At 36.9% G+C, this 26,353-nt stretch overlaps 1 protein-coding gene across 6 annotated transcripts in view; it reads right to left on the bottom strand.

The window, feature by feature from the left end:
* Positions 1–1,599: 1,599 nt before the first annotated feature.
* Positions 1,600–26,353, bottom strand: part of LOC105531714 (neurexin-3-beta) — a 592,764-nt gene continuing 568,010 nt past the window's right edge. For 4 of the 6 annotated variants that reach the window (XM_011969695.1, XM_011969696.1, XM_011969698.1 and 1 more), the window contains one exon: positions 1,600–4,393. In XM_011969695.1, coding sequence (XP_011825085.1) covers positions 4,092–4,393 — 302 coding nt within the window. In that variant the 3' untranslated portion in view covers positions 1,600–4,091. Of the gene's footprint in view, positions 5,018–26,353 lie in introns of all 6 variants that reach the window. The other 2 variants (XM_011969693.1, XM_011969694.1) reach the window with 1 other exon arrangement.

Genomic DNA, 26,353 nt, shown 5'->3' with positions numbered 1-26,353 from the left:
TATTTGCATTCACTGTAGTATCATTATTTGTGCATCTTTACTAGATTATAAGCTCCCAAGGCTCTCAACTTAATATCCCATAATCATTTAGTAAATATTCAACAGACATTATCAAACTGATCTTAAACTATATAATCAAGGTATTAGTTCAATTGGGATGAACATAGAGCTTGGATAATTTTTGGAGAAAGATCAAACTTCAATTTGAATATGGGCAAAGAGAGACTGGGCCTGTTTATACAAGAGACAAAAAGGATTAAAATCCTTCTAGCCATTTTCTGCCCTCGTTGAAACAAAGTAACAATAGCCAATAGTAGACGAGCTTGCATGTAAGTGTTCAATAAATGTTTCTTGAATTATAGAAAAAGTGAATGCTTAAAGTAATCCTAGAATTATATGTTAAATAGTGAGATTTAGAAAGATTCCGGGAGGTGTGACTCACACCTGTAATCCCAGCATTTTGGGAGGCCAAGGTGGGTGGATCACTTGAAGTCAGGAGTTCGAGACCAGCCTTGCCAACATGGTGAAACCCTTACTAGAAAAATAAAAAATAAATTAAAAAATTAGCTGGGGTGGTGGCCCATGCCTGTAGTCACAGCTACTCAGGAGGCTGAGGCAGGAGAATTGCTTGAGCTTGTGAGGCAGAGGTTGCAGTGAACCAAGATCATGCCACTACATTGCAGGCTGCAAAACTCCATCTCAAAAAATGATGGGAGAAAAATCTAATACAGAACTTTGAAGATAGGAACAACAACAATAAAAAACTTTGCATAATTTGACGTCACTGAACCTGACTTTCCCCACCCCCCAATTCCTAAGATAGTCGATAATATAACCATTCCACTAAAGTTATCTTGAAGGCACAGGCTTAACTAAATATATATTTTTAAAATTCTAACTCTTTGAAAACTGGTAACCAACATATGGATAAAGGACAGCTATTCAGTTAAATCTATATTTCTAGATCACAGTGAAGAACATAGGGTAGATGGATTATCCAACTGGCCAAGTAAGTGTGTGCTTAGAGAACCAGAAATATGAGACATTTCTGCTACAATGAATGTATGACACAACTTGTAATCAGAAATTCTAGTAGGAAGCTGTTAAAATTGAAGCACTCATTTAAATTTTGGTTTTGGATTCTGTTTTTTAATTTTAAATTTTAATATGGTGGGAGGCTTGGAAAGAAGACATCTAAGACTTTCTAGTGCTTATGGCACTATGTGAACATAGTTTTAAATACTGCTTTAAGCTTGATTTATAGAAAATACGTAAAAGGTACCAAATGCTTTTAAAAAACACAATATCCAATAATCTTTTCCAGAATACAATGTTTCTATCATCTTTTCAGAAAAAATGCACTCCCTCCTGGTTATTCTATCACAGCAATCTAAACAATAATGCCTCAAGTAACAGATGATAATTATCTCATAAATATGCCATTTTGATAACTGAATGTAATAATTAGTAACTGCTTAGAATATTTTCTATCACATGAAAGTGGTCTAGCTCTTATTGGGCTTTTAATAAGATATGACTTAGCTTCAGTGTGAGATTTTCTCAAATGTGAAGAAAATAAAAGTGCATCAGCACACAAGGTTTTGGGAAGAACATTTTATTGCTAAGCATATCCTTGAACGAAAATGCAAATATGAACTAAAAGAAAAAAGAAAAAGCAGTAATGTCACAACATCATAAAATAAATTCCTTTAGGTTCTGCTAATAAAACAGGAATATGATAGAAGCTCACATAGAGAATGCACATGTTCCCATAAAATTGTCCAAATAGAAACTTACACTAAAAGGAATATAACAAATGTATTATTACTCAAATTGAAAAAATGAAAGAAAGCAGGAAATCAGTTCACAAGACCTCAAGACTCCAAGAACAGCAATCTTTTACAGACATCGAGATATAATCAACTTCGTATAGGCTGGGCCATTTAGGTTATCTAAAATCGTGCTTTGATATCTCTTTATAATCCTGTCTTTTTAAAATGATAACAAAAAAATTAAACTCTTAACACATTGAAATATTAGATAATGAGGAACACCTCTTTCCATACACATTAGTAAAGGCTACCATTTAGATTGCGCTTTTTGCCCCATGTCATTAAGATATTTTTTCAAAGTCAAATATTCATGCAACTTACAAAGACCAGCAAGAGTAGATTTCTAAATCTAAACAGCTGATTGATTTTCATCTGTACAAAAGAAATTGTATATCTCTGACCCTCCAGAGGACACACGTCATTTTTGTGTGAATATTTGTCTTGCTTTGTCTCTTGCTTTTTGGATAGCTATGGCCATACAACCAGTTTATTGTTTTTCTGTACATTGTTTCCTCTTTACAAAAAGAAAAAGACAACCAGAATATAAACCAAACAGAAATAAACAGGAAAAAAAAAAACAGTTCTTAAAGCAGTATGTACATAGGTGGCTAAGGAATTATACCAGCAAAGATGTAGTAAAATATGTAAACAAAATCTGAAGTTTTTTTTTTAAATTCTCTTTGACACAGTTAACTGTGACAAAACTAAAATTCACACTTTCTTCACATTTTAAGGTTTGCTTTTTTGTTGTTTTGTTATTTTCTTTTAAAACAACATTCTCATTCCACTTCAAGACTTTAACAGATTTCCTGTGTCAGTCATCCCATCAAACATACCATGATAAATATATCTGTATATATATTTATTTATATATATATTATACTATTAAATTCCTTTTTTGTGTGTGTCACAGCAGCTTTATTCATTTATTTATTTGTTTTTTAAAAAAGATGGGTGAAGGGAGAAGTGAGCAAATGGAAGGACAGAATTATCCATAAATGTCAGGCTACAAAATTAAACCACTATGAAAACCATTGTCATGTTCGGGGCGGGGAAAGAACTATGTGTTTTGTACTCTGGCATGACATGTTTGGCTTGTGTGACCTTTTGTGGTTCCATCTCGAGTTGAACTCCCCTACTGTCTGGTTTGATAATTTAACAGACTTTAATATTGTCTTTTTTATTTGCATGCATTTCAATCAGTCACAGATCCAGCCCACCTCCCCTTCCTCTTCCCAGGAAAGGCTATTTTAGTTTGTGGGGCTTTCTTCTTTAACACAATTTGGCTGGGTGAATGGACAGGAACAATATTGTTAAGTAAAGCCAATAGCTCTGATAACACCAGCCCTAAACCCATCTGTTCGGGGTTTGGGTGGTGAATTCTGAAATTAGATCCTGGGGGACCAGCTTTTCGAATCAATATTATCATCCGTCACATGAATTTTGCTATGTGTTCAGCAAAGCATCTTATAGGAAACAAACAACAGATTCTAGAGACACCATAACCTGATATGTAGAGTGAACACCATGGTAGCTTTTGAGTTCATATGGCAATAGTCTCTCTCGCTTTTGTTTTGAGTTTTTTCCTCTTCCGATGTCCAGTCATTATCAAAAAAATAAACAAAAACCCAAAAGCCATTTTTCCCCTCAGACCTTAAAGTTACACGCACACTGGTCAGAACCAGATAAGGGTTGTGGGTTTTTTTTGTTTGTTTGTTTTTGTTTTTTGGTGTTTTTTTTGTTTTTGTTTTTGTTTTTTTTTTTTTACTTTTTTCTTTTTTTGTTGTTGTTGTAGTTTTGTTTTTTACATAATTAAACCGAAAAAACATGGTTACAGTCAAGCTTCACAAACATCATTACAGACTCACTTGGAGTTATGGAACAAGTAAGCCATGAAGTCTTCTACCTTTTAGCAAAAGGTCCTCCGGAGAAGGAAGCTTCCAGGCCTGCGGAAGTGGTGGAGCCACCGTCCGGCTCCAGAGCGCTAAGTGTGTGCTTTATGATACAGCAGGGCACAAAACCTTCTGCCTCCCAGCGACCGCTGGGACCTTGCTGCAGCCATGGCTGAGCTTCAGAGAGAGATGCATCGCTCTGTGTGTGTGTGTCCTTTAAAAAACGGTTTTCCCCACCAGAGTCGTGGTTATATACCCCATTTCATAGTTCCAGCAGTTCTGACATCTGTGAGATCTCACCGTCCAAAGATTCATAGGCGTGGATAGAAATAACTGTGAAACTCGCGTGTGAGCAGTGTTCGCATGTTTACACGTAGTACTCCCTGTCCTTGTTTTTCTGTTTCTTGTGGCCGCTCTTCGAGCTCTGCTGCTTCTCCTTCATGAGCGTGCCGTTGCTCTGGGCGGAGTTGCTGATGTAGTTCCGCGTCTCGTCCACTTGATAGGACCCCTCGTCCCTGTTCCTGTACTTGTACATGGCGTACAGGAGGATCAAGATGCAGAGGGCGGCAGCAGCCACAATGCCGACGACCATCCCTGTTGTGCTGCTCGACTCCCGGATCACCTCTGAGGCCCCCGGGACCCGTCTGATTCCCGGCTCCGTGGGGTTTGCTGTGGGCACATTACGGAACATGGGGGAAGTAATTAGTGGGCTCTTCAGTTTGGTGCTGTCTAGCTCATAGGCAGTGGGCAACGGAAGCAAGACTATATCAGGCTGGGGTTTGAGATCACGGTTATTCATTTTGCCAGCTGGCAATTTGGGCACCATCCCAGACGAGGAGGAAGCTGTGAAGCGGATCAGCTCAGGGGATAAAGATGTGGTAGTAGTCCTACTAGTTTCGGAGACTTTGTTAGGTCTAAAGTCCTTGGATTCCCACTTGGGCGCATGTGCTTTGTAGCCACCTTCGAAGATTGAAGTGGAAAGACTCTTATCTGTTACCAAGGAGAAGGTGGTGTAAAAATCTTCATCATCAGTAGGGGGCAGGTTAGAGTCAAAGGTTTCCCCTGAGCCATACCCAGATATCACCAAGCCATCATCATCACAACCATCGCTGCCTTGGTCCGACAAGCAAGGTAACCCCGCCTCAGAGGTCATGGACAGGGAATCTTTGGTGGTCTCAATAATGGTGAGGAGGGGGCGAAAGGTAGGGGGGAGTGTAATGGAAGGTGCACGAGTAGCAATAGGAGGGGTAGCTAAAGGGTCTTCTACAAGAAGAGGGATAACTAATTCACCTCCTGGGATGGAAAAGAAAAAGAAAAACAGAATTAGTATATTTTTAAACACAACTGTAGTTACTCTCAGCCAGTGTAGTTCACAGATTATGCCTCAGCAATTATAATAAAATGATCTGGATCTTGTCTGAATGGAGTCTAATCATTCTAGGCAGATTTGGAGCCTTCTACATGCCTCTTGCCACCCAAACCTGAAATCCCTAGATCAGGGGCTTAGATTTTTAAAGATACTCTCAAGTAATTATTTAGATAGAATTCAACTATATATGTTCTTTCCAGGATCTGCTTACGGGCTGATGACATTCGGTGACATTGTTATAAATATTGGCTGCTATCAAAATTGGCGTGTGTGGGTACCTGTACACATTGTGTGCTTAAGTTAAGAATTTATTAACATGTATTTAAGATTTCTTTATTTCCTTCTTGGGATTCTACTTATTTGTTCCCAGGAGGATGAGAATGACCTATTCACCATCTTACTGAGACCAAGATCAAGAAACACAAAATATTGTGTCCTTTGTGTTTTCTTAAGTTACTTACTTTTATTTCACATTTATTAATCACAGTCCTTTACTATAAGCTGAGTGATAGGTATTTATAATAATTCAAAAATGTTCATCTAACAAATCCATTTTGACTATTTTCCAGAAATTCCCGATTATTAAATGACAACTTGCCTTGCATTAGTCTAATATTTGTATGCATTGCTTTCATGTTATATGCAATATATTGTGAGCTGGAAGCTAGATTTTCAAAATACCCAGCCTAGATATCCATGACTTGAAACTTTTAGACTCACAAATGTTGACTTAGCAAAGTGAGTTTTTTTAAATTGGTGATTCCTAACTAGTGTGGCAAAAATATATCGGTTTACCCATAGACCCTCGTTATTGCACTTAGAATCATGTAGACTAAGTTGGGAAAGAAAGCTCAGAATAGTTCATTAAATCACAGGGCCTTGCAGATCATGGGTGCCACAAATATTCCGCAGTAGTGGTTGTTTATCTGGCTGTAAGGCCAAGATTGCTATGTATCTATGGCAGCAAGATAATTGATCTCTCTTCAGTGTCTTTATGATGTTATTTTCCAAGCAGAGGAAGAATCTTAAGAAGTCACAGTTCGTGTCTCTTAATTGAATTTATTCCAGAAGAATGTATTCCCACTATCACTTAAAAAAATCCACTCGCAGGAATGGTACGAATGTTTCCCTACCCCAGTTAGTTTGAAGGTTGAGATAATAATGTGACGTTATTGTTGAAGGCCTCTTTCTGAGTGGACCCACTGAGCTGCCAACTGGTACTGCGTATTGTGTCTCTTACACTTGGTAATAACTTTGCTGTGATGGTATAGTCAGTGTTTGAGTAGCTTTTAACGGATAGGACTGTAGCTGAGGTACCCACCTCATCAGTAACAAAGCCAGACAAGGAGGTGACTCAGTACCAGAGTTCTAGGGGCACTCCAAGTGAATAAGCCTTGGAGTTTACACAGTCTTCCAGGGTTTTTCCTATGAAGATTGATTCACGAATTAAAACTCTCCCTTTGAATGCATGGGAAATGTTTCAAGATGCAAGCTTTCCACACCTTGCATCTTGAAACATTTCCCATGCATCCAAACTGTCCAGGTTTCAGGTGTGCTACGAGAAGGACTTCCTGAGGAGAAAGCTAATGCCTACCTTCAAGCACTAAGAAACTGCTGGTGCCCATGTCAGAAGCCTTTATTCTCTCCCTGTTTAGCTATTAACAATTGTGTTGCGCAGAAAGAAACTGAGTTTGGGAGGGAGCTGATAAAGTATATAACGTTTATCATTTAGAAGGGCAGGGACAACAGAATGTTGTAGTGTCACCTCTGGCCTATGTGATAATTTTACTATGAAATTAAAACAACACCTTTTTGAGATTCTCAAGATGATCTTATAGTATGTGCTCTTAACCTGAGCCTGTATTCTGGTGCTTAGAGTTTGAAACTATTGAGCAAAATGATCTTTGCAGATTTGCCAAAGATTCACACTTGCTGTACTAGACCAGCAGACACCTATTTTTTTTTTAACATTGTGAACATATATAATTCATATGCCTTGCAACTTATTTAATGCATAATTTACACACTTTTGCTAGTTTTTAAAAATGGGATTTGGAGTGCAGTTCCCTAAAGGTAAGCCAGTCCTAAAACTAACTCTGAGCAAACTTTTTTATTATTCTTCTGCTAGGGGGCCCCAAGTGGTAGATTTAAGGTGATATATGAAAGAGGGCAATGTCTGAGTAATAGGAGAGCAGTGATAAGAGAGAGGAAGTGAAGGCCCATGGAATCTGTCTAAAGCTTCCTTATGAGTTTCTCAGGCACAATTTTACTTACCTTCAGAGGACAAGACAGGATTTTTTTTTAACTTATCTATAACAAAGGTTTAACATGTGTGTTCTTTTTTGGCACAAACACCTAGTCATTTGTTCCTTATGGCAATGACAAATCTACCCCATGTAGAGTAAGCAAAGAGGAAACTAGGTTAAAGGACAAGGAATAACTGATATCTTAGGAAACAAAGGCCCAGTACAAACAGTTTAAATATAAAGGCAAACTGTTGGGTAAGAGGCTAGTGTCCCTTTAAGTGGGATTAAGATCACCGTCTTCATGATTACAGAGTGGCATTCATTTGCAATTTTAGTGTACCATCTGTGACACCCAACTGGAGTCTTAAATTTGCCTTTTTGTTTTTCTGGTTTGTTTTTTTTCATCTCAATACCAGGTAAAGCTTCCAGTGTACTTGTTTCAAAATCTACAAACTGTTCACTCTGCAGTTGAATTACTTAACTTTCCTTTGCTATCTCCCTCTCATTTAACACACTAATGCAAGTATCTTAGATTTTAAAAAACTAACTTTCCTTTGCTATCTCCCTCTCATTTAACATTTAATGCAAGTATCTTAGATTTAAAAAAAAAAGAAAAAGAGTAACCACATTTTTTATAACTGTATAGTAAGAGGGTTCTGAAGCTTGTTAATTTCTAAAGAGCTTCTAAAGCCTGGTGAGTCCCAAAGTGAAATGATAAGAGCTTATTTTAAAACCAAAATGATGGGTATGCTATTTCAGAGTTTAGAAAACAAAATCTTTCAGAACTACTGATCTCTAGTTTTCTTTGCCATTTTGTTATTAATCTCAGTAGCAGCAATGAAAATGATAAATGATACCCTCTTTGAGAAAATCTGAGCCGAAATCATGCTGATATTTAGACAAGGAAGTGGTAGAAGCTTAGCCCCTCTTTCCTGGCTTCTCAAGAAGTGGGAAGATTGCCTTTAGTTTAAAATGAAGTCCAGTGGGATACAGAGGGGTCCTTATGACCAATAGGAATTCTAATGAAAATAGGTAGAAAATTTTAGATAACTGTAAACATGAAAGATGCCTGGGACAAGTGTATATGTTGGTGTAATTAATTTTAAAACTAAATTCCATGTTTAAGATTGCAGACAATAATAGGGTCCTGAGGGGATCAAAGGCACACCTCATTTGAGAGGAGAAAGTGATGTATTTCTCCTACTATTAGATCCTTAATTGAAATAACTTAGTTTGGCTGGATGCGGTGGCTCACGCCTGTAACCCCAGCACTTTGGGAGTCCGAAGCAGGCAGATCACGAGGTCACCAGATCGAGACCATCCTGGCTAACACAGTGAAACCCCGGTCTCTACTAAAAATACAAAAAAAATTAGCCGGGCGTGGTGGCGGGCACCTGTAGTCCCAGCTACTCGGGAGACTGAGGCAGGAGAATGGCGTGAATCTGGGAGGCGGAGCTTGCAGTGAGCCGAGATCGCGCCACTGCACTCCAGCCTGGGCGACAGAGCGAGACTCAGCCTCAAAAAAAAAAAAAAAAAAAAGTTTGAGAAGCTATTCAAGCCTTCTTGTTTATTTTAATCAAAAGTGACTACCCTGAGAAATGTTCAAGTGGCTGATACTATTTTCTTTACTTCCCAGAGACCGTGAAGTCAGTGATCAACTAGGTGTCTATGGGTCTATGGCTAAAAAAGTATTCATGGAAGTAAAGAACCCAAAGTCATAAAAGGTTATGGGCAGAGTAATACAAAACCTGTAATCCATCAAAATCCTAATTTCCTATGCCATCGCCAGAATTTTTCCTTAGTTTGGGATAAAAACTATCTGTATTCCTTAGAGTTAGCATTTTAAAATCAGGCACACAATACCCCTTTTTAGCAGGATTGTGCTTTACTTTAAACTAGAGAGATCATTAGAGATATAAAAGGTCTATTTGAGCCCTGAAGGCTTCTCAGCTTTTTTGCTTTTTGAGTGTATTTGTAGATATATAATTCATGCCTCTAGGGCTGATGTCCAGCAAAAGGGGCTCACTACCATCAAAAAAGACAGTGTATAAAAAATTTAATAGAACTCTTCTGAACTGTGAGAATGTTGTGGGTGGTAGTGAATGTAGTGGGTTATCTTTGAAAAAAAATAAAAAGAACAAAAAACAACAACAACAAAAAACAAGAAGCCTGAAGTTTCAACCCTTGCCTCTCTGGAGATATGTGGGTTTTGAGAGTTCACGAAAATACCTGAAGAGTGAGACTCTGGGAGAGGACGCCATGCTCGAATTCCTTGAATTCTTGTTATATATATTTGGGTATTTCACCTCATCTCTTATTTGCATTATTCTAATTTTCTGCCTGAAAATTCACATAATGGGGGAAATCATTCTTTTCCCCCTCAAAATTAATTTTTCAAAGATATTTAGCTCTTTGGTGACATGGAAATGTGCACTTGTAACACATAAATATCATAAAGCTTGTAACCATGAAATTGCCCTCCATCAACCTTCAGCAAAAAATAGTCATGGACAAACAGGGCAAGTACCTGGGGAGAAGACAGTAGAAAAACAGGTGTCTCAAAGGGGCTTAACTTATATTTTAACAGGATGAGAATTTCTAGATAGGGCATTCTCCCTGCCTTCCCCACCACCCTTCCACCCCAGCAAAGGGTTTTTCTGAAATAGGTTTGATTTTGAAAGGCTACAGATTATATTTTTCAACAATAAGATGGGCCACAGCCCTTTGATATCATTATATATTATAAAACATGAAATGTCAAGTGGAGTGTTTCATTTGCTTATTGATTAACAGCTTTGCCTCTGAAGTAACTCTGACTCTTAGCATTAGAACTCTGTAGGAGTTGCCACTGGCGCTAGGAATTTGGTCAAATTTCTTAAACTCTATGGAAAATGAGAATAATAAAATACTCTACCTCAAACCATCAATGCAAATATTAAAATAATGCATATCAAGTACTTTTTAAATATGTTAGGTGGTTAGTACAGTACCTACTGCTATTCAGGAATGCTAGGTACTAATGTTGTTATTTCTACTAATGTATTTGAGCTGTACATACTCAAATAATCACCTTCTTCAAACCCTTTTTATTTAGTGGCTTCATGCTAAAGTAGAAGTATGATTATATAGGATCTAGATTATTGAGGCTATTTTAAATAGAATATAAGGAATAATTCAAAGAGCTGGTATTTTTTCAAAATAACCTTTTATTAAATTTACCTTTGGATATCTTTTTCATAGAAAGAAAATATTCTAACAAGCAACAAGATAAAACAACATCCCATTTAGGAAGTTCTAAGTTTTAGACCTAAAATATTATCAGCATGTCAAACAACACAAAATCACATAAACTGAGGTAGAGAGAGACCAAGCATTAAGCTGCTGGCTTGGAAACATCTCTTATCTACCATTCAGTTTGATATTTCTATAACAGTTTCAAATAACACAAATATCTATAAAGCAAAACAAGTAACTTGACTAAAAAATTATATAGTGCTTCTTACCAATCTTATGTATGTTGAAGCGCATAAGGCAGCATTGGTCCAAATAATCTTAAGGTGAAAGAATATTCTTAGCCTGTAGTTACACGATGATAGTACCTACCTGAAATATTTTCTATGTAAAACTTTAGGTATGAAAATCATCATATTTTCTTCTTGGCAGAATCTTAAGATCCCTGAAAGCTTACCTGATTAAATCCTTGAGAGAAATGAAACAGGGAAAAGAAGAAAAGACAAAGGAAAGAGGGAGAGAGAGAATGTGTGTGCACCTTCTGTGTGTGTGTCTGTGTTTTTGTCAGTTGTTAGTTCCATACACTGGAAGGCGTCAGTATCACAGAACAATACTCGAAACACCCGGGATTCTTGATGTCTTCATTTTCAGTATAATTGATTTTGTAGCCTGAAGCAAAGGTGAGAGTATAATCCTGGATAGCCAAACTCTACCATAGTCACTTGAGAGTACCTTATTTTCCCCTTTGCTGAAGGGAAATAACTAATATCCTAAATGCTTTTTAAGGACTTTTAAAAGAATGCAATTACCACTGTTACTACTTGGAGCTAAGTCAACTCATTTTCTTCTGGGGGACAGGCCTCCCACTGGCTGTAAACAATTTTAAGATGCCAAATAGAGCCTACCACTACTTTCAAGACTTTAAAATGGTGGTGAAAAAGTTCAGGCAAAGAGGCCAGGCTTTCTTTGGGAGGTAAGGATAATGTTTTAACCCCCTTCTACTGAGAGTAGAATTCACATTGATTATTAGAAGCAATTCAGCACAAAACATAACAGTGAAAATTCAGCAAATAGACACAAATGAAATAAAAATATAATATAGTCTTCAAAATTATACAGTAGAAAATAAAATCAACTTCATAGCCAAAGTAAGCTGGGAGAAGGAGAGCAAATAACATTGAGGCATTCACAATATAATAAGAACAGAAAGAAAAGTAAAAGCAAATTAAAAAATAGAGGCTGTTCTGGGAAAAAAAAAAAAAGAAATCATTTCCATATAGGCAAAATAATTGAAACTAAAAAAGCATACTGTATTAATTTATAGTCAACTTACATCAACAAATTGCCCGCATGTTTTTTGGCATGAAAGAAAAATTTACAAAAGAAAGTTGTGTAAGAATGCTCTTGGACAAATAGAATTGCCACATTCTTGTAACTTGCTTTTTTGTTGTCATTTCTTAAAAACTTTTGAGCAAAATGTCTAATTTTTCAAATATAATAATTTACAACAGAGGATGATACAGGGAGGCAACAACACATACATCCACACCACATAACATAAAAAGAAAAAAAAAATCTGCACTTTAACAAATTTTTACTTTGGGGGGTTTGGGAGGGCATCAATTTTTGAATTTAAAATAATTCCGATTGCTATGATTGAAAAACCAAACAAAAAACCTGTTTCCTTTTATAATTTGCCTTTCAAAAAAAATTCTATGAATCTAACGGGTTTTGAATGAATTTCTGCATTTATAGGTTTTCAGATATATACTTAATTTTTTTTGTCTTTTTGACAAATTTTAGGCTTTCTTTAATTTAGGGAGATGGATGACAGCACATAAATTTTAACAATGCTAAAGAAAGGGGGAGTATGGGAAGGAAAGATGCAGGAAGGGGAGGGTCATATCTATGAGTGAACTACACAGGAGATGAAGATGATAGGAGTAAATGTGTAAGTGAGTCGCCATGTCCATGTAAGGGCGGCACGGAGTGATCTAGCTGCATTAGAGCTTCTGGCTGTAAGGAAGGGATGGGCAATATACAAAAACAAATGAGCCTACACATGCCCATCTATGGAGATAAAGAACAGAACTCTAACACTGACAATCTCACACACCCTAAGCTGCAACTTCTTCAACATGCAATTACTCCAAAAATTATTACAGTTTCATTAAAGATTTTCAAATAATAAAAACAGTTAAACTTTTTTCCTACTAAAAATAGCCAAAATACATAAAATACTAGTAGTCATGATCAAAAAGTTTAAAGCAAAAACAAGAAGACTAGATTTATGCATTCAAGTTGAACAACTTCATCGGCAGCCACACAGCCACATCTAGAGTTGGGGAGGTTTAGAAGTCTACAGAGGTGATTGAGAGGCAATACTAAGCAGGGAGCCCATGCACTGGGTTGCTAATTACATCTCTATAGAGAAATGGTATTTTCCAAATGACATCATCTGTCTTCCTTACGCCACCCATGTTGCACACAATTGGCAAGGAGACCAGGCTAATTTGAAACGTGGATGTGAGGATTCTGCAGCTGAAGTTGTTCCACATTTAAAGAGGGAGTGGGGAAAAATTGCAGAAAACAATTCATAACTTTTTTCTCATAATTTTAGATAAAATCAAATCTAAGATAAAGATCTAGCAATTAAAAGAAACACATTGATATATATATATATAGATATATATAATATAAAAAGCACTTAATTCCCAAACAAGAAGGGAGAAAAAAACCAAAAAGTTTAAAGAAAAAAAATATTTCACACACTTTCAGAGATGAACAACCAGACGCACAGGCTTGAAAGGCACAGACAGAGCAGTCAGGGGACACGTTTTTTTGCTTCGCTTTTTTGGCTTGTTAATTCCCCTTTTTGTGAGAGCCAAAATTAAAAATAGATTGTGCATTTTCTTTAAAACCTAATTTTACATTTTCTTTATTTTTGGCTTTGCTTTGAAAAAATAAAAAGGGCGTGCAGTCTGGATGTACGTCGTAAGTAGACATTTAAAAGAGAAGAAAGTAGCTAGACTGACAAATGGGTTATCATTTACTATCCTTCAATTGTAGGAATGTTAATCCAGTTAACACATGCTTAAAGTAAGTTGCATTTAGGGGAAAATAGAAAAACAGAACAGAAAGCTAGGATTAGGGGGTCAGCAAGACAAAACCAATTTAGGGGTAGGAGGAAAGTACTGGGTTTTGTTTCATGCCTTTCCAGTAGGGGTGAAGGACATCTGAAGGCTTCCTGCCAATTAGAAGGAAAGCATGTGAGAGGTGTGTGTGTGTGGGATCGGGGGCAGAGGAGTTGAACTAGAACCTGTATTGACAGGAACTGGAATCAAAATACATATGGGTTCATGAGTTCTGCTTCAGGAAATTTATCCCAAATTTATTCATAGCCTTTAGAAGGCATATTTTATAAGGCATAGAGGGGTTATAATTAACATTGCTCTGTGGGAGGGTTCCTGGGCTTAGTCAAAGTGACAGGGCACAATGATGACAGTAGAATGTTAATAAAATGAGCCTGATAAATGGAGGAATAGCCAATTTTTTTTTTTTTTTTGTAAGAGTGGCAAAACCCCTCTCCACTCCAAAGAATACAATATCAGTGTCTGTAAACTACAGGACAATCATGGATAAAGTTTACTGGAAGTGCTTTGAGGAAAACTATGCCAATAAGGTTTATTTGAGGTACATTGAGGGAAAACTATGCCTCTCACATGTACGCACACGGAGAGGTAGATACTGTAGAAGGAACAGAGGGAAGGAATTTTTAGAAATGGCCTCAGCCTCCACTGGAAGAGATCACTAGAGTTATATTCAGTATTCTATCTCGTTGAGAACATTAATGTGCAACCAAGGACTGGGAAACCCAGGTAGGAGAACCACAAAGGCAAGACACTTGAGAGCACTTGGTTCTGACAGCCAATTCCAACCACGCCTAAGAACTCTTTCAGGTGACTTTGACAAATAGAGTAAATTTTGAGGATGAGTTCGACTTTTGCCCACTGTGGGACGCCCCTTTTATTATTTGACTTTAAAGTAATTATAGCAATGTGTCCCCATGGGTCAGTCCGTACCAAGATTTTTAGTCTCTGGTTTAATAATGTTAATCATTATTCTGGGAACTTCACAAAGAGCAGCTGGAAAGTTATAGATCGAGGAAAAAAAATTTAATAATATAGAAAAAGAAAAACCCTTGTTGCCATTTAGTTGATTTTTTTTGGACTAATTATACTTTTAACATTGAATTAAGATTGTATAAATGCATATATGGTCGGTCTCAAAAGCCATCGAATGACATCTGTAGAACAAAGTTCTACAATTTTTAAAAGTAGGAAACATAAGCAGTCTAAGTGTGAGACTTAAAGAATAAGATACTTGCAATACACACATTCTCCTAGATAATGAGAGGCATTTTGAAAAAGATACATCAGCAATTTGGGTTCTCTAAGCCTTCTACTGAGTAATTTACCTATTCCCAAATTGCCTGTTTTGAAACTCTTACAAGTAGGACACCACTTACATTCTAGAAATCACTGGTCTGAACAATTGAATATATGAAAATTTAGGGTTGTCACTTTGTAAATAATATGTGTATTTTTTAAACCCATGGAAGCTGTAGTTTCAAATGAAGCCAACAAAGCCTGAATATAATGCATGTATATCTTTACTGTATAAGTCAACCATTAGTTCACATACATAAACCTTGTTTGGTCTCTAAGATACAAAATGACATTGCTTGCTAATAGTAGTTCATAATCAGGTCACAACTCCATTTTCATCTTTCATTAACTATCTACACTAGGTTTGTATTAATAACTGCCTGATTTTGTGGCTATGCCTTTACTCTGGGTATTAAGAATGTGTTTGGGTTATGTTTGTCACTGAGAACAAATAATACAATAATGTGATTTGAAACAGTATATTTTGATACAACTATTTTTATCCCACCATGTCCTAATAGCCCTGTTTAAATGTAAAATCAAAAATTTTTAAATGCCAAATGCCATATTACAGTTGTTAGAATTCAGCTTGGGAAATTGTTTCAAAGAAATGTTTCTGAACTGCTTGGGGTTGAGCTCAAGAATCCCAAAGACATACTCAAGTTACTCCAGTTGCAAGCCCTCCTCTCTGGAAGCAGGGGTCCTCCTTGCTAGAAGGCATTGTCTTCAGTGTATAGAGGTGAGGCCCAAGAGGAAGGCCCCAGTGAATTCCTTTGCATAACATTATGTATTTTAAACTTCTCAGGGAGAATACTAGAAAGATGAAGGCAGAGGGAACCATCTCAACAGTCTTCGTACAACACTGGGTAAAGATTTAAAAAATTTCAAACCAGGAGGGCTGAGAAAAAAGTTGGAATAACAAATAACTAATGAAGATTTTGAAGACTTTTGGCATTGCATGCATGAGTTAAGCCTCCGCATCTGTTTCTCCTATGAAATATACAAAAACATTTTCATAGATTGTGACTCTTGTGTCTATGGGGTGAATGGAGGAATTCTTCTGGGAGGATGGATGGCTCATTTCTGAATCACAGTTTGACTTAGAATGAAAGTAGAGAACCCTGTACATGAACATGGAATTCTGGATGTGAGGATTGTTGTTGTTAGCATTACAAAACGAGCCCTGCGTATACCTTTATTCCTCATAACTTCCTCTGTAGACATGGAGGGTGCTCAGAAAAGGGGTGAAGGAACCCGTTTCATAATATGGTACAGTAATGCTGCAATGAGCATGGAGTGTAGATATCGCTACATGATGGTAATTTCCTTTCCCTTGGGTATATACTCAGAAAAGGTATTGCTGGGTTATATGGCAATTCCATTTTTAATTTAGGAACTTCCATACTGTTTTCTGTAATGGCTGGACCAATCCAAATTCCCACCCACAGTGTACAAGGGTTCCCTTTTCTCCACACCCTCATCAACACACGTTGTCTCTTGTCTTTTTGATAATACCTACCCTAATAGATATAAGGTGATATCTCATGGTGGTTTTAATTAGCATGTCTCTGGTGATTAGTTATGCTAAGTATCTTTTCACATATATGTTGGCCATTTTTGTCTCCTTTAGAGGAATGTCTACTCAGGTTCCTTTGTCTATTTTTAAAATCGGGTTATATGTTTTCTTGTGATTGAGCTGTGTGAGTTCTTTATAAATTTTGGAAGATAGCCCCTTATTAGATATATGGTTTGTAAATATGTTTTCTTCAACCTGTAGGTTACCTTTTCATTTTATTGATTGTTTTCTTTGCTGTGAAGAAGTGTTTTGGTTAGATGTATAATTCTTCAAGATTACTTTGGCTTCAGTATGGAGAATGGACTTCAGGGAAGCAGAAGTAGAATGGGGGAGATCAATTGGGCAGCTACTGCAGAGTTCAAGCAAGAAATGATGGTGACTTACACTACAGCATGAGTAGCTGGAGCAAAAGAAACATGTGAGCAATCTGTTATCGAGCTAGAGTCAACAGGACTTCTTGACTGAGTGTAGAGAAGAGAGTTGGAACAGGGGCCCAAGAATGATAACAAATGTGGAGTTTGTACATCTGAATCAAATTTAAGAGATGAGAAACTCTGGAGGACATGCAAGTCTGGGGAATCCAAAGTTCTGTTTTAGCTCTTCTGAACCCAAAGTGTCTCTTAAATATCAAAGTGGAAATGTTGAATAACCAGATGGATTTGAGAAACTGGAATTCTGAAGGGAGGCTTAAACTGAAAATTATCATCATATAGAAGCCATTTAAAGTCAAGAGGCTGAATCAGATCACCCAGAAGATTAAAACACCTGGGCCACACCTGGGGCCACCTAAGAGATGGTGAGGTGAGGGGCCAGGGTTGGAGAAATACTCAGGAGACTCTTGAGCTATTCATACTATAGAATGAAAATGTTTCATACAAAACCTTCATTTCTGACTGGTACACAGGTGATTTTTTAATGTCGAAAAATATATTATCTATAATAGTATTAAAAGGGTCTAATGCAGAGGTGTTCAATCTTTTGGCTTCCCTGGGCCACAGTGGAAGAAGAATTGTCTTGGGCCACACATAAAAAAACACCAACACTAACAATAGCTTATGAGCTCCCCCCAAAATTGCAAAAACTCAGTGTTTTAAGAAAGTTTACAAATTTGTGTTGGGCTACACTCAAAGCTGTCCTGGGCTGCATGCACCCTGTGGGCTGTGGGTTGGACAAGCTTGGTCTAATGGTTTGCAAGTAACAAGCTATCTGCATATATAAATCCTAAATTCCACACAGTGGCAAGACTAAGAACAGGGGAGCAGTTGCTAAGCTCAAGCTTTGAGTGCTATTTGCACTGTCCTTTCTCTTTGTTTTACTTTATGAGGATGTTTCCTCTTAATTAAACAAACTAGTGCCAGTAAAAAATAGTTTTTAGAATCCGCCACTACACACATATACTTTATAAAAATGAGCTTCAAGTATTGCAAGATGTGCTATTTTTTTGTATTTCAATTCAGCAAAGGCACACTGAAGACCTATGTTGTGCCCTACTCTATGCTAGACAGATTAAAAAACACCACATGAGCATAAAGGTTTAGCCTGTGCATCAAGGAGCTTATAATGTTCTTGATGAAGAAAAGCTTAGTTACACTAAGACATGATTATTAAATTAGCATGAAATCAAAATGAAAAAAAAAAGAATTGCTGGCAATTTCTTGGGTGGGTTTTCCCTTTTGTGTATCTTAACCAGTATCAACACTTTTGGGAGAAAGCAGCTAAGATACTACCTTGACCCTCTGTTCCCTTTTGCCCTCATCTTACTACACAATTCTAAGGTCTGTCAGGTTGTTTCCAAGAGATTTAAGGAGAATTCTTTGTCCTCAGCCCCTTTGGTCTCTTCAGGACCATCAAGGAGTGCTGAGCTCAGAAAATATAGCTAATAACACCTTGGTGCATTTGAAATGAATATTTTATAGTTTCGAAGGTAATTGTACATGTAATGCTCGCAAATTCATGAGTTAGGACAAAAGTCTTTGATCTTTTTGAATGAGAAAAGTGAGGCCCCAGGGGTTGGCATGGGGGATAGGTGACTTGTCTCAAATCTCATAGTTTGATAGAGGGCAGGAGCTCAACTCCAGATCTGTTCTCTTGCCAAAAAAGGAATGCAATCTTATGGAAAGGCATCAAAATAAGACCTCTTCAGAGCTTAACTCTAACTCACAAGAATGAAAGAAAATAACTGTAAAATTACATGCAGAAATAACCCAAATTTATAATAAAAAGATGTATTCAAGCTTTAAGAATTTATCATTATTGGAGAAAGTGGAGACAGAGATTGGAAAGAAGTAGTAATAATGGCTATTTGGGTTAGGGTTTTGGGTTGAGGTGATTCTTGTTTGTTGGATGCTGAATCAGATACTCCAAGGATCATACTTGGAGTAGCACAGGCCTCAATTATCTGAGACTCGGCCTCCTCTGTTGAATATGAAACCTTCATTTGGTAGCTAACAGTCTTTGAACACAATAGTAACAAACATTAGAGAAGCACTTTAGAATTTTTAAGCACTTTCCCATTCAAAATCTTATTAGTTGTGCAAATCTATGCTGTGAGGTTAAGTGACCAGACATTGTAGTCACTACAACTTTAAAGCTATAGGTTAGTGTGGGGGGTAAAATATACGCAACTAATTATATTAATTCATTTGATTATCCATTACTTCATTCAATAAACATTTGAATGATTATTAGTGTTCTAGTTGGTAGGAAAAATAAAAGTAAGCAAGACGGCACTATCCTTTTCTTAAAGTTGTTTCAGGTCTAGCTGAGACGAAAAACAAATTAAGTGCAAAGGAATATTGAGTCAATAAAAATCTGTGTAGGGTACAGTAGGGCCACAAAGAATAGAGATTTTGGGATAGAATTTGGTACACATTAAAGTTTATATGAATGTAGGGAACAAAGATTAATTTAAAGTCCTTCCGGATCTAAACAGTGTAGTATCTTACCAATTTTTAAAATGTAATACTGTCTTTTGTAATGTTTTATCCATTCTCTCACCTTCTTAAGTTTGAAAGTTTGCTGTAGATTGGGCAAGCAGATTATTAGTGCAGAAATACTATTCTAAGTGTTGGGTTTGAGGCTGTCCTGGGTTCTCCTTTCCATCTTGAAAGTTTGGTTTTTCTCTCCTTTTTAGTTACTGTAATTAGGTGTGGAAACTGAGTTTGGGAACAGATAATACATGAAGTTTTTACATGGGACATTTTTGTTCAGCATTAAAAACATTATTTTTATATTTAGAAACAAATACAGGTATATCTTGTTTTATTGTGCTTTGCTTTACTGTGCTTCACAGATATCTTTTAATAAATTGAAGGTTTCTGGCAACCCTGTATCCAGGAACTCTATTGGCACCATTTTTCTTCCAGCCTGTGTTCACTTTGCAACTCTGTTACATTTTGATAATTCTCACATTTCTACTTTTTTTCTTACTATATCTGTTATGGTGATCTGTGATCTTTGATGTTACTATTATAACTGTTTTGGGGGCCATGAACCACACTCAAAAGATGGTGAACTTAATATTGTCTGTGTTCTTCTTCACCCACCTGCCCTTCCTCCATCTCTCTCTCTCTCTTTCTTTCTCTCTTTCTTTCTCTCTCTCTCTCTGTCTCTCTCTCCCTGTCTCTCTCTGTCTCTCTGTCTTTCTCTGTTTCTGTTTCTCTCTTTCCATCTCTGTCCTCTCTCTCTTTCTCTCTCTGTCTCTCTATCCTTGTCTGTCCCTATCTCCCTATTTCCTGAGACACAGCAATATAGAAATTAGACAAATTATTAACACTACAGTGACTTCTAAGTGTTCAAGTGAAAGAAAGAGTCACCTACCTCTCACTTTAAAGCTAGAAATGATTGAGCTTAGTGAGGAAGGCATGTTGAAAGCTGAAATAGGCCAAAAACTAGGCCTCTTGGGCCAAACAGTGGGCTGAGTTGTGAATGCAAAGGAAAAGTTCTTGAAAGAGATTGAAACTGTTGTTCCAGTAAATACCTGAATGATAAGAAAGTAAAATAGCTTTATTGCTGATATGGAAAATATTTTAGTGGTCTGGATAGAAGATCAAACTAGCCACAACATTCCTGTAAACCAAACCCTAATTCAGAGAAAGGCCCTAACTCTCTTTCAATTTTGTGAAGGCTGAGGTAGATAAGGAAGCTACAGAAGAAAAGTTGGAAGCTAGCAGAGGTTGGTTCATGAGGTTTAAGAAAAAAAAAAAAAAAGCCACCTTTATAACAGAAAAGCACGAAGTGAAGCAGCAAGTTCTAATGTAGAAGCTGCAGCAAGTTATCTAGAAAATCTAGCTAAGATAACTGATGAAAGTGTCTATACTAAACAACGGGTTTTTAGTGTAAATAAAATGGTCTTATATTAGAAAAAGATGCCATCTAGGACTTTCACAGCTAGAGAAGAGGAGTCAGTGCTTGGCTTCAAAGCTTCAAAGAACAGGAAGATTCTCTAGTTAGGGGCTAATGTAGCTGGTGACTTAAAGTCAATACTTATTGGCCACTTCAAAAATCCTAGGGTTCTTAAGAATTAAATGTACTCGGCCTGTAGGCTTTAAGCGGACTAGCAAAGGCTAGATGACAGCTGTTTGCAGCATGGTTTACTAAATATTTTAATTCCATTGTTGAGACCTACTGCTCAGAATAAAAGATTCTTTTCAAAATAGTACTGTTCATTGACAGTGCACCTGGTCATCCAAGAGCTCTGATGGAGATACACAAGGAGATTAACATTGTTTTCAGGCCTGCTAACACAACATCAATTATGCTGTGCATGGATCAAAGAGCAATTTTGACTTGAAAGTCTTATTATTTAAGAAACACATTTTGTAAGGCAATAGCTGCCATAGATAGTGATTCTTCTACTGGATCTGGGAAAAATAAATTGAAAAAATTCTTAGAAGGATCCATCATTCTAGACACCATTAAGAACATTTGTGATGCATGAGAGAAGTCAAAATATCAACATTAGCAGGAGGTGGGAGGAAGTTTAATGCAAACCCTCAGGGAGAGTTTTGAGGGGTTTAAGACCAGTGGAGGATGTAACTGAAGATGTGGTGGAAATAGCAAGATAATTAGAAGTAGAGCCTGAAGATGTGACTGAATTGCTGTAATCTCACGATAAAACTTTAATAGTGGTGTATATATATCCACCATGGAATACTATTCAGCCATAAAATGGAACAAAATAATGTCTTTTGCAGCAACTTGGATGGAGTGTGAGGCCGTTTATACTAAGTGAAGTAACTCAGGAATGGAAAAGTAAATATTGTACGCTCTGTTTTATAGGTGGGAGGTAAGCTATGAGGACACAAATGTACAAGAATGACATAATGGTCTTTGGGGACTTGAAGGTTGGGAGAGGGGCAAGGGATAAAACACTACATATTGGGTACAATGTACACTGCTCAGGTGCTGGGTGCACTGAAATCTCAGAATCACCACTACAGAACTTATCCATGTAACCAAAAACCACCTATAACCCCAAAACTATTACAATTAATTTTTAAAGAAAACTTTAATGGTTAAGCAGTTGCTTCTCATGGATGAGTAAAGTGGCTTCATAAGAAGTAATCTACTCCTGGTGAAGATGTTGTGAACACTGTTGAAATGACAAAATAGTTAAATATTAATATCACCTAAACTTAATTGACAAAGATGAGGCAGAGTTTGAGAGGACTGACTCCAATTTTGAAAGAGGTTGTACTCTGATTAAAATGCTGTAAAACAGCATTGCATGCTACAGAGAAATGTTTTGTGATAAGAAAGATCAGTCAATGCAGCAAACATCATTTTTGTCTTACGAAGTTACCACAGCCACCCCAACCCTCAGCAACCACATCCTGATCTGTCAGCAGCCATCAACATCAAGACAGGGCCCTCTACCAGCAAAAACATTCACTGAATACTGTTGATCATTAGCATTTTTGTTAGCAACAAAGTATTTTTAATCAAAGTATTTTTTTAAAGATATAGTGCTGTTTCACATATGATAAGCCACAGTATGGTGTAAATATATTTTTATATGCACTGGGAAACCAAGAAATTCATGTGACTTGCTTTATTGTAATATTCACTTTGTTGAAATGGTTTGGAACCAAACCCGACTTATATTAACATTAGCCAAGATATGAAAGCAATCAAAGTATCTGTCAAGGGATGGACACATTATGAAATATTAAGTGGAATATTATTCAGCTTTAAATAAGGAGATCCTGCCATTTGGTACAATATACATAATCTGCAGGGTTTTATGCTAAGAGAAATAAGCCAGGCATAGAAAGAAAGATATTAGATGATCTCATTTACATGTGGAATCTAAAAAACAATGTCTAATACCCACAGAGATAGAGAATAAAACGGTGGTTACTAGAGGTGGGAGGAGGGAGAGGAAATGAGATGTAGGTGAGAGGATACCAAGTAACAGGTATTTAGGATGGACAAGTCTAAAGATCAAATGTGCAGAGGACTGTAGTTAATAGTGTATTGTATTCAGGATTTTTGCTAAATCAGATTATGGTTGTTCTCGACACAAGAGGAAAATGTATAATTATGTGAGATGATGGATATGTTAATTTGTTTCTCTATGGTGACTATTTTACTATATATATATATCTCATAGAACCATGTTGCATTCCTTAAGTATACCAAACAAAATTTATTTCTTAAAGTATCCAATAAAAATCAGATCAAGGCACTTTCCTCTTAAAAATCCTCAAAAGTTTCCCCAAACCAAAATCCCTGACTCACTGGGAAAGTCCACTGTGACCTGCCAGCTGCCTACTCCAGTACTCCAGTCTCATCTATGACACACCAGCCCCAGGATATCTCGAGCTCTGGCCATACTCTCTGGCTTCTCTTGCAGGAACACCCCTTGTCTTGCTGAGTGCATGGCTAACTCTTTCTCATTTTAGGTCTCTGCTACAATTTTACTTCTCAGAGGCCCTTCACATCTTCCCTAGTAATGAACCAGCCTGCTCACTAACTGGACAACAACTCTTCATGATTCTCTGCGTAGTATTTATTAGCTGACTTTTGCCCATGTATTTACATTTAGTCCTCTCCCACTTCACTGGAATATAAGCTCCAAGAAAGCAGAGACTTTGTCTCTTTGTCCGCAATCCATAGAACAGTGCCAGGTACAGAGTAATAATTCAGGAGATCGCTGCTGACAGAAGAAAAGATGCCTGGAATAGCCATGAACACCTTGCAAAAGCAGGCCATTCTGTTGATTTTTTTTTTTCTCGCAGTCCTCTATAGTTCCTAATATGGTGTTTTGCCCACCCAAGGGAGTGGATACATATTTTGCAAACTAATTATTGAAGCACTGCATTCACAATTCTGTTTTATTTTCATTTACTCTTCTCTAAACCAGATGGGATTTCCCTGAGTTCTAGTTAGCAGTTCCAATGTAAATTGGACCTTGTCATCCACAGCTGGCTTAAGAAACTCTCTGAAAAAATACATCACTATCTGACTTGTTTTCCCTTCCATAAACAGGTGTTGGAATATGCATTGAGAAACTCAGGCTTTCCTTTTGCAGTTGTGTAGGCTAAAGATAAAATAAACAGTAATTCAACCTAGAGCTGCCAGACATTGATTTTCTTCAGGCAGTAGGAAGGAACGGGCCAAGCAAATTATTAATGGGGGAATGGTGATCAGGGCAGTGAAAATGTGCTTGGTTATCTCTGCCTGCTGTGGCCCTGCAGCCACTGATGTAGAACACAGGAGCAGTGAGACCTTTCTCCCGAACTGATACCATGACACTTTATGATTGTGTTTATAGAATAATAAATTATTCAAAAAGGTTTATTTTGCTTCTGTTATCCCCAAAAGCTCATTTTCTCTGTCATGATAAATATAATTTTGACTGTTTTCTTTGTGCTGGGATCCCATTGGGTGGTAGCAGCTGGACATTCCAACCTGTTTTCTCCTCTCTATAGGGCCCGTAAGTTCTCTTACAATAAAACTCACTGTTTCTTGCAAACATCCTCTTTTACCCTAAAATCTACCTTCATTGCAAGGAATGTACAGGGTTCATAAAATCAATACCACCAAGGTGTTTTCATACTTAATGGAAATCAGTTTTACATAGAAAGATGAAAAGCTTGCCCAAGACTCCGGCACTTGACATCAAGATTATGTACCCTAACTATACAGGGCTTTGACTGTGTCTAACCTGAGCCTTAGGCAGCTGACTTACAATAGAGGAGCCCTGCAGATGTACTTGGGTGGATGAGACACACATCGTAAGCTTATTTAATTTTTGTAAACTAAACTGTAGATTAGGCAGGAAGCTTTGAGAAATTGTCTAGTCATTCCAAAAGCTCAATGAATATGGGTCTCTAAATTAGTTAAGATATATGCTTAGAAACAAATGAGTATGATCAAGTGGTTGACAGTGTTTTCTTAGCAAATATGAGGAAAGAGAAAGGAAACATAAATTATAATTACATAATTAAAACACTAATTAACTAGAAGCCTACCTCCAGAAGGAGATGTTTTTAAGAGTATTAAAAACTTATTCTCTGCCAGACATTGTGTTAAATGCTTTAGATAGTTTGTTTTACTCAATAATTATAATTACACCTTACATAGCAGTAAATCTGGGCTGAAATAAGCTAAGTAATTTGCCCAAAGTTATACAACTTAAAAAATTAAATAGCCATGACTGTATCTAGTCCTGTATGTTTTATGTTAAAATACAGTGCCACCCTTCACCAGTTTTTTAAAATATTCAGTTCTTATTGAGTGTGGGAACTTACAAACAAGCTAATCTTTAGGCACAAAAACAACTTACACAGGAGATCCTAAGATCTCTACATGTTTATTTCATACTTTTAAGCCTTAGGAGTCATAATTGCATAATGAGAATTGATATTCAGAGGGACTCTGAAGATTTACTTTTTTGTACAATCCCAGGTTATCTAAGCCAGGCATACTAAATGTCTCTGCTAGGGGCAGTGGAAAAAGGATAGCAGGAAGTGCCTGGTTATCTACATGTTTTAAAAGTTTCCTAAGGGACTCATGCAAAATTAGATTTAGAAACACTACTCTAAATAACTTCATTATGTTTGCTCTTTTTTACCTCAGAGTTATAGAGTGGTCCTTAGTCATGAAAGTAAAAAGAAAATTGAATTTCTAGACCCGGCTGGACTAAAGTTCCAGCTGTGATCCAACTTCTGTGACCTGAAATAAGTCATAATCTCTCTTATTCGTAAAATGGAGATAAAATTCCTTGGGTATTGAGTCAATTGAAAGAAATGCTAGATATACAAGCATTGGTTTAAATACATACATGCTTCCAGAAATGTTATAAGGGTGATTATCATCTTACTGATACATCAGAAGTTTTCTATCAATTTCTAATATGTAGATTTTAGGATCACACAATGTTTTTGGATATTCTGCCCACTTAAGCGGTAACATTTTGAAAGCTTCAGCTGGTCTGAATGATTTGATTGCCTTGCTGAGTTGTTAAATTACAAGTGCTTTCTGCAACTACTAGAAGAAAACATTGCAGAAATGCTATAAGATATTGGTATGGGCAAAGATTTTTTGGGGGGTAAGACCTTAAAAGCATAAGCAACAAAAGCAAAAATAGACAAATGATTACATCAAGTTAAAAACCTTCTGCACACTAAAGGTAACAATCAACAAAGTGAAGAGACAACCAAAAAGTGGGAGAAAATATTTGCTACTATTCATCTAACAAGGGATTAATAACCAGAATACATAAGGAACTGAAATGACTCAACAGCAAAACTA

This window comes from Mandrillus leucophaeus, unplaced genomic scaffold (genome assembly GCF_000951045.1).
Source record: "Mandrillus leucophaeus isolate KB7577 unplaced genomic scaffold, Mleu.le_1.0 Scaffold90, whole genome shotgun sequence".
NCBI classification, from domain to species: Eukaryota; Metazoa; Chordata; class Mammalia; order Primates; family Cercopithecidae; genus Mandrillus; species Mandrillus leucophaeus.
The sequence above is the reverse complement of the archived record's forward strand: the minus strand, read 5'-3'. Positions and strand labels throughout refer to the sequence as shown.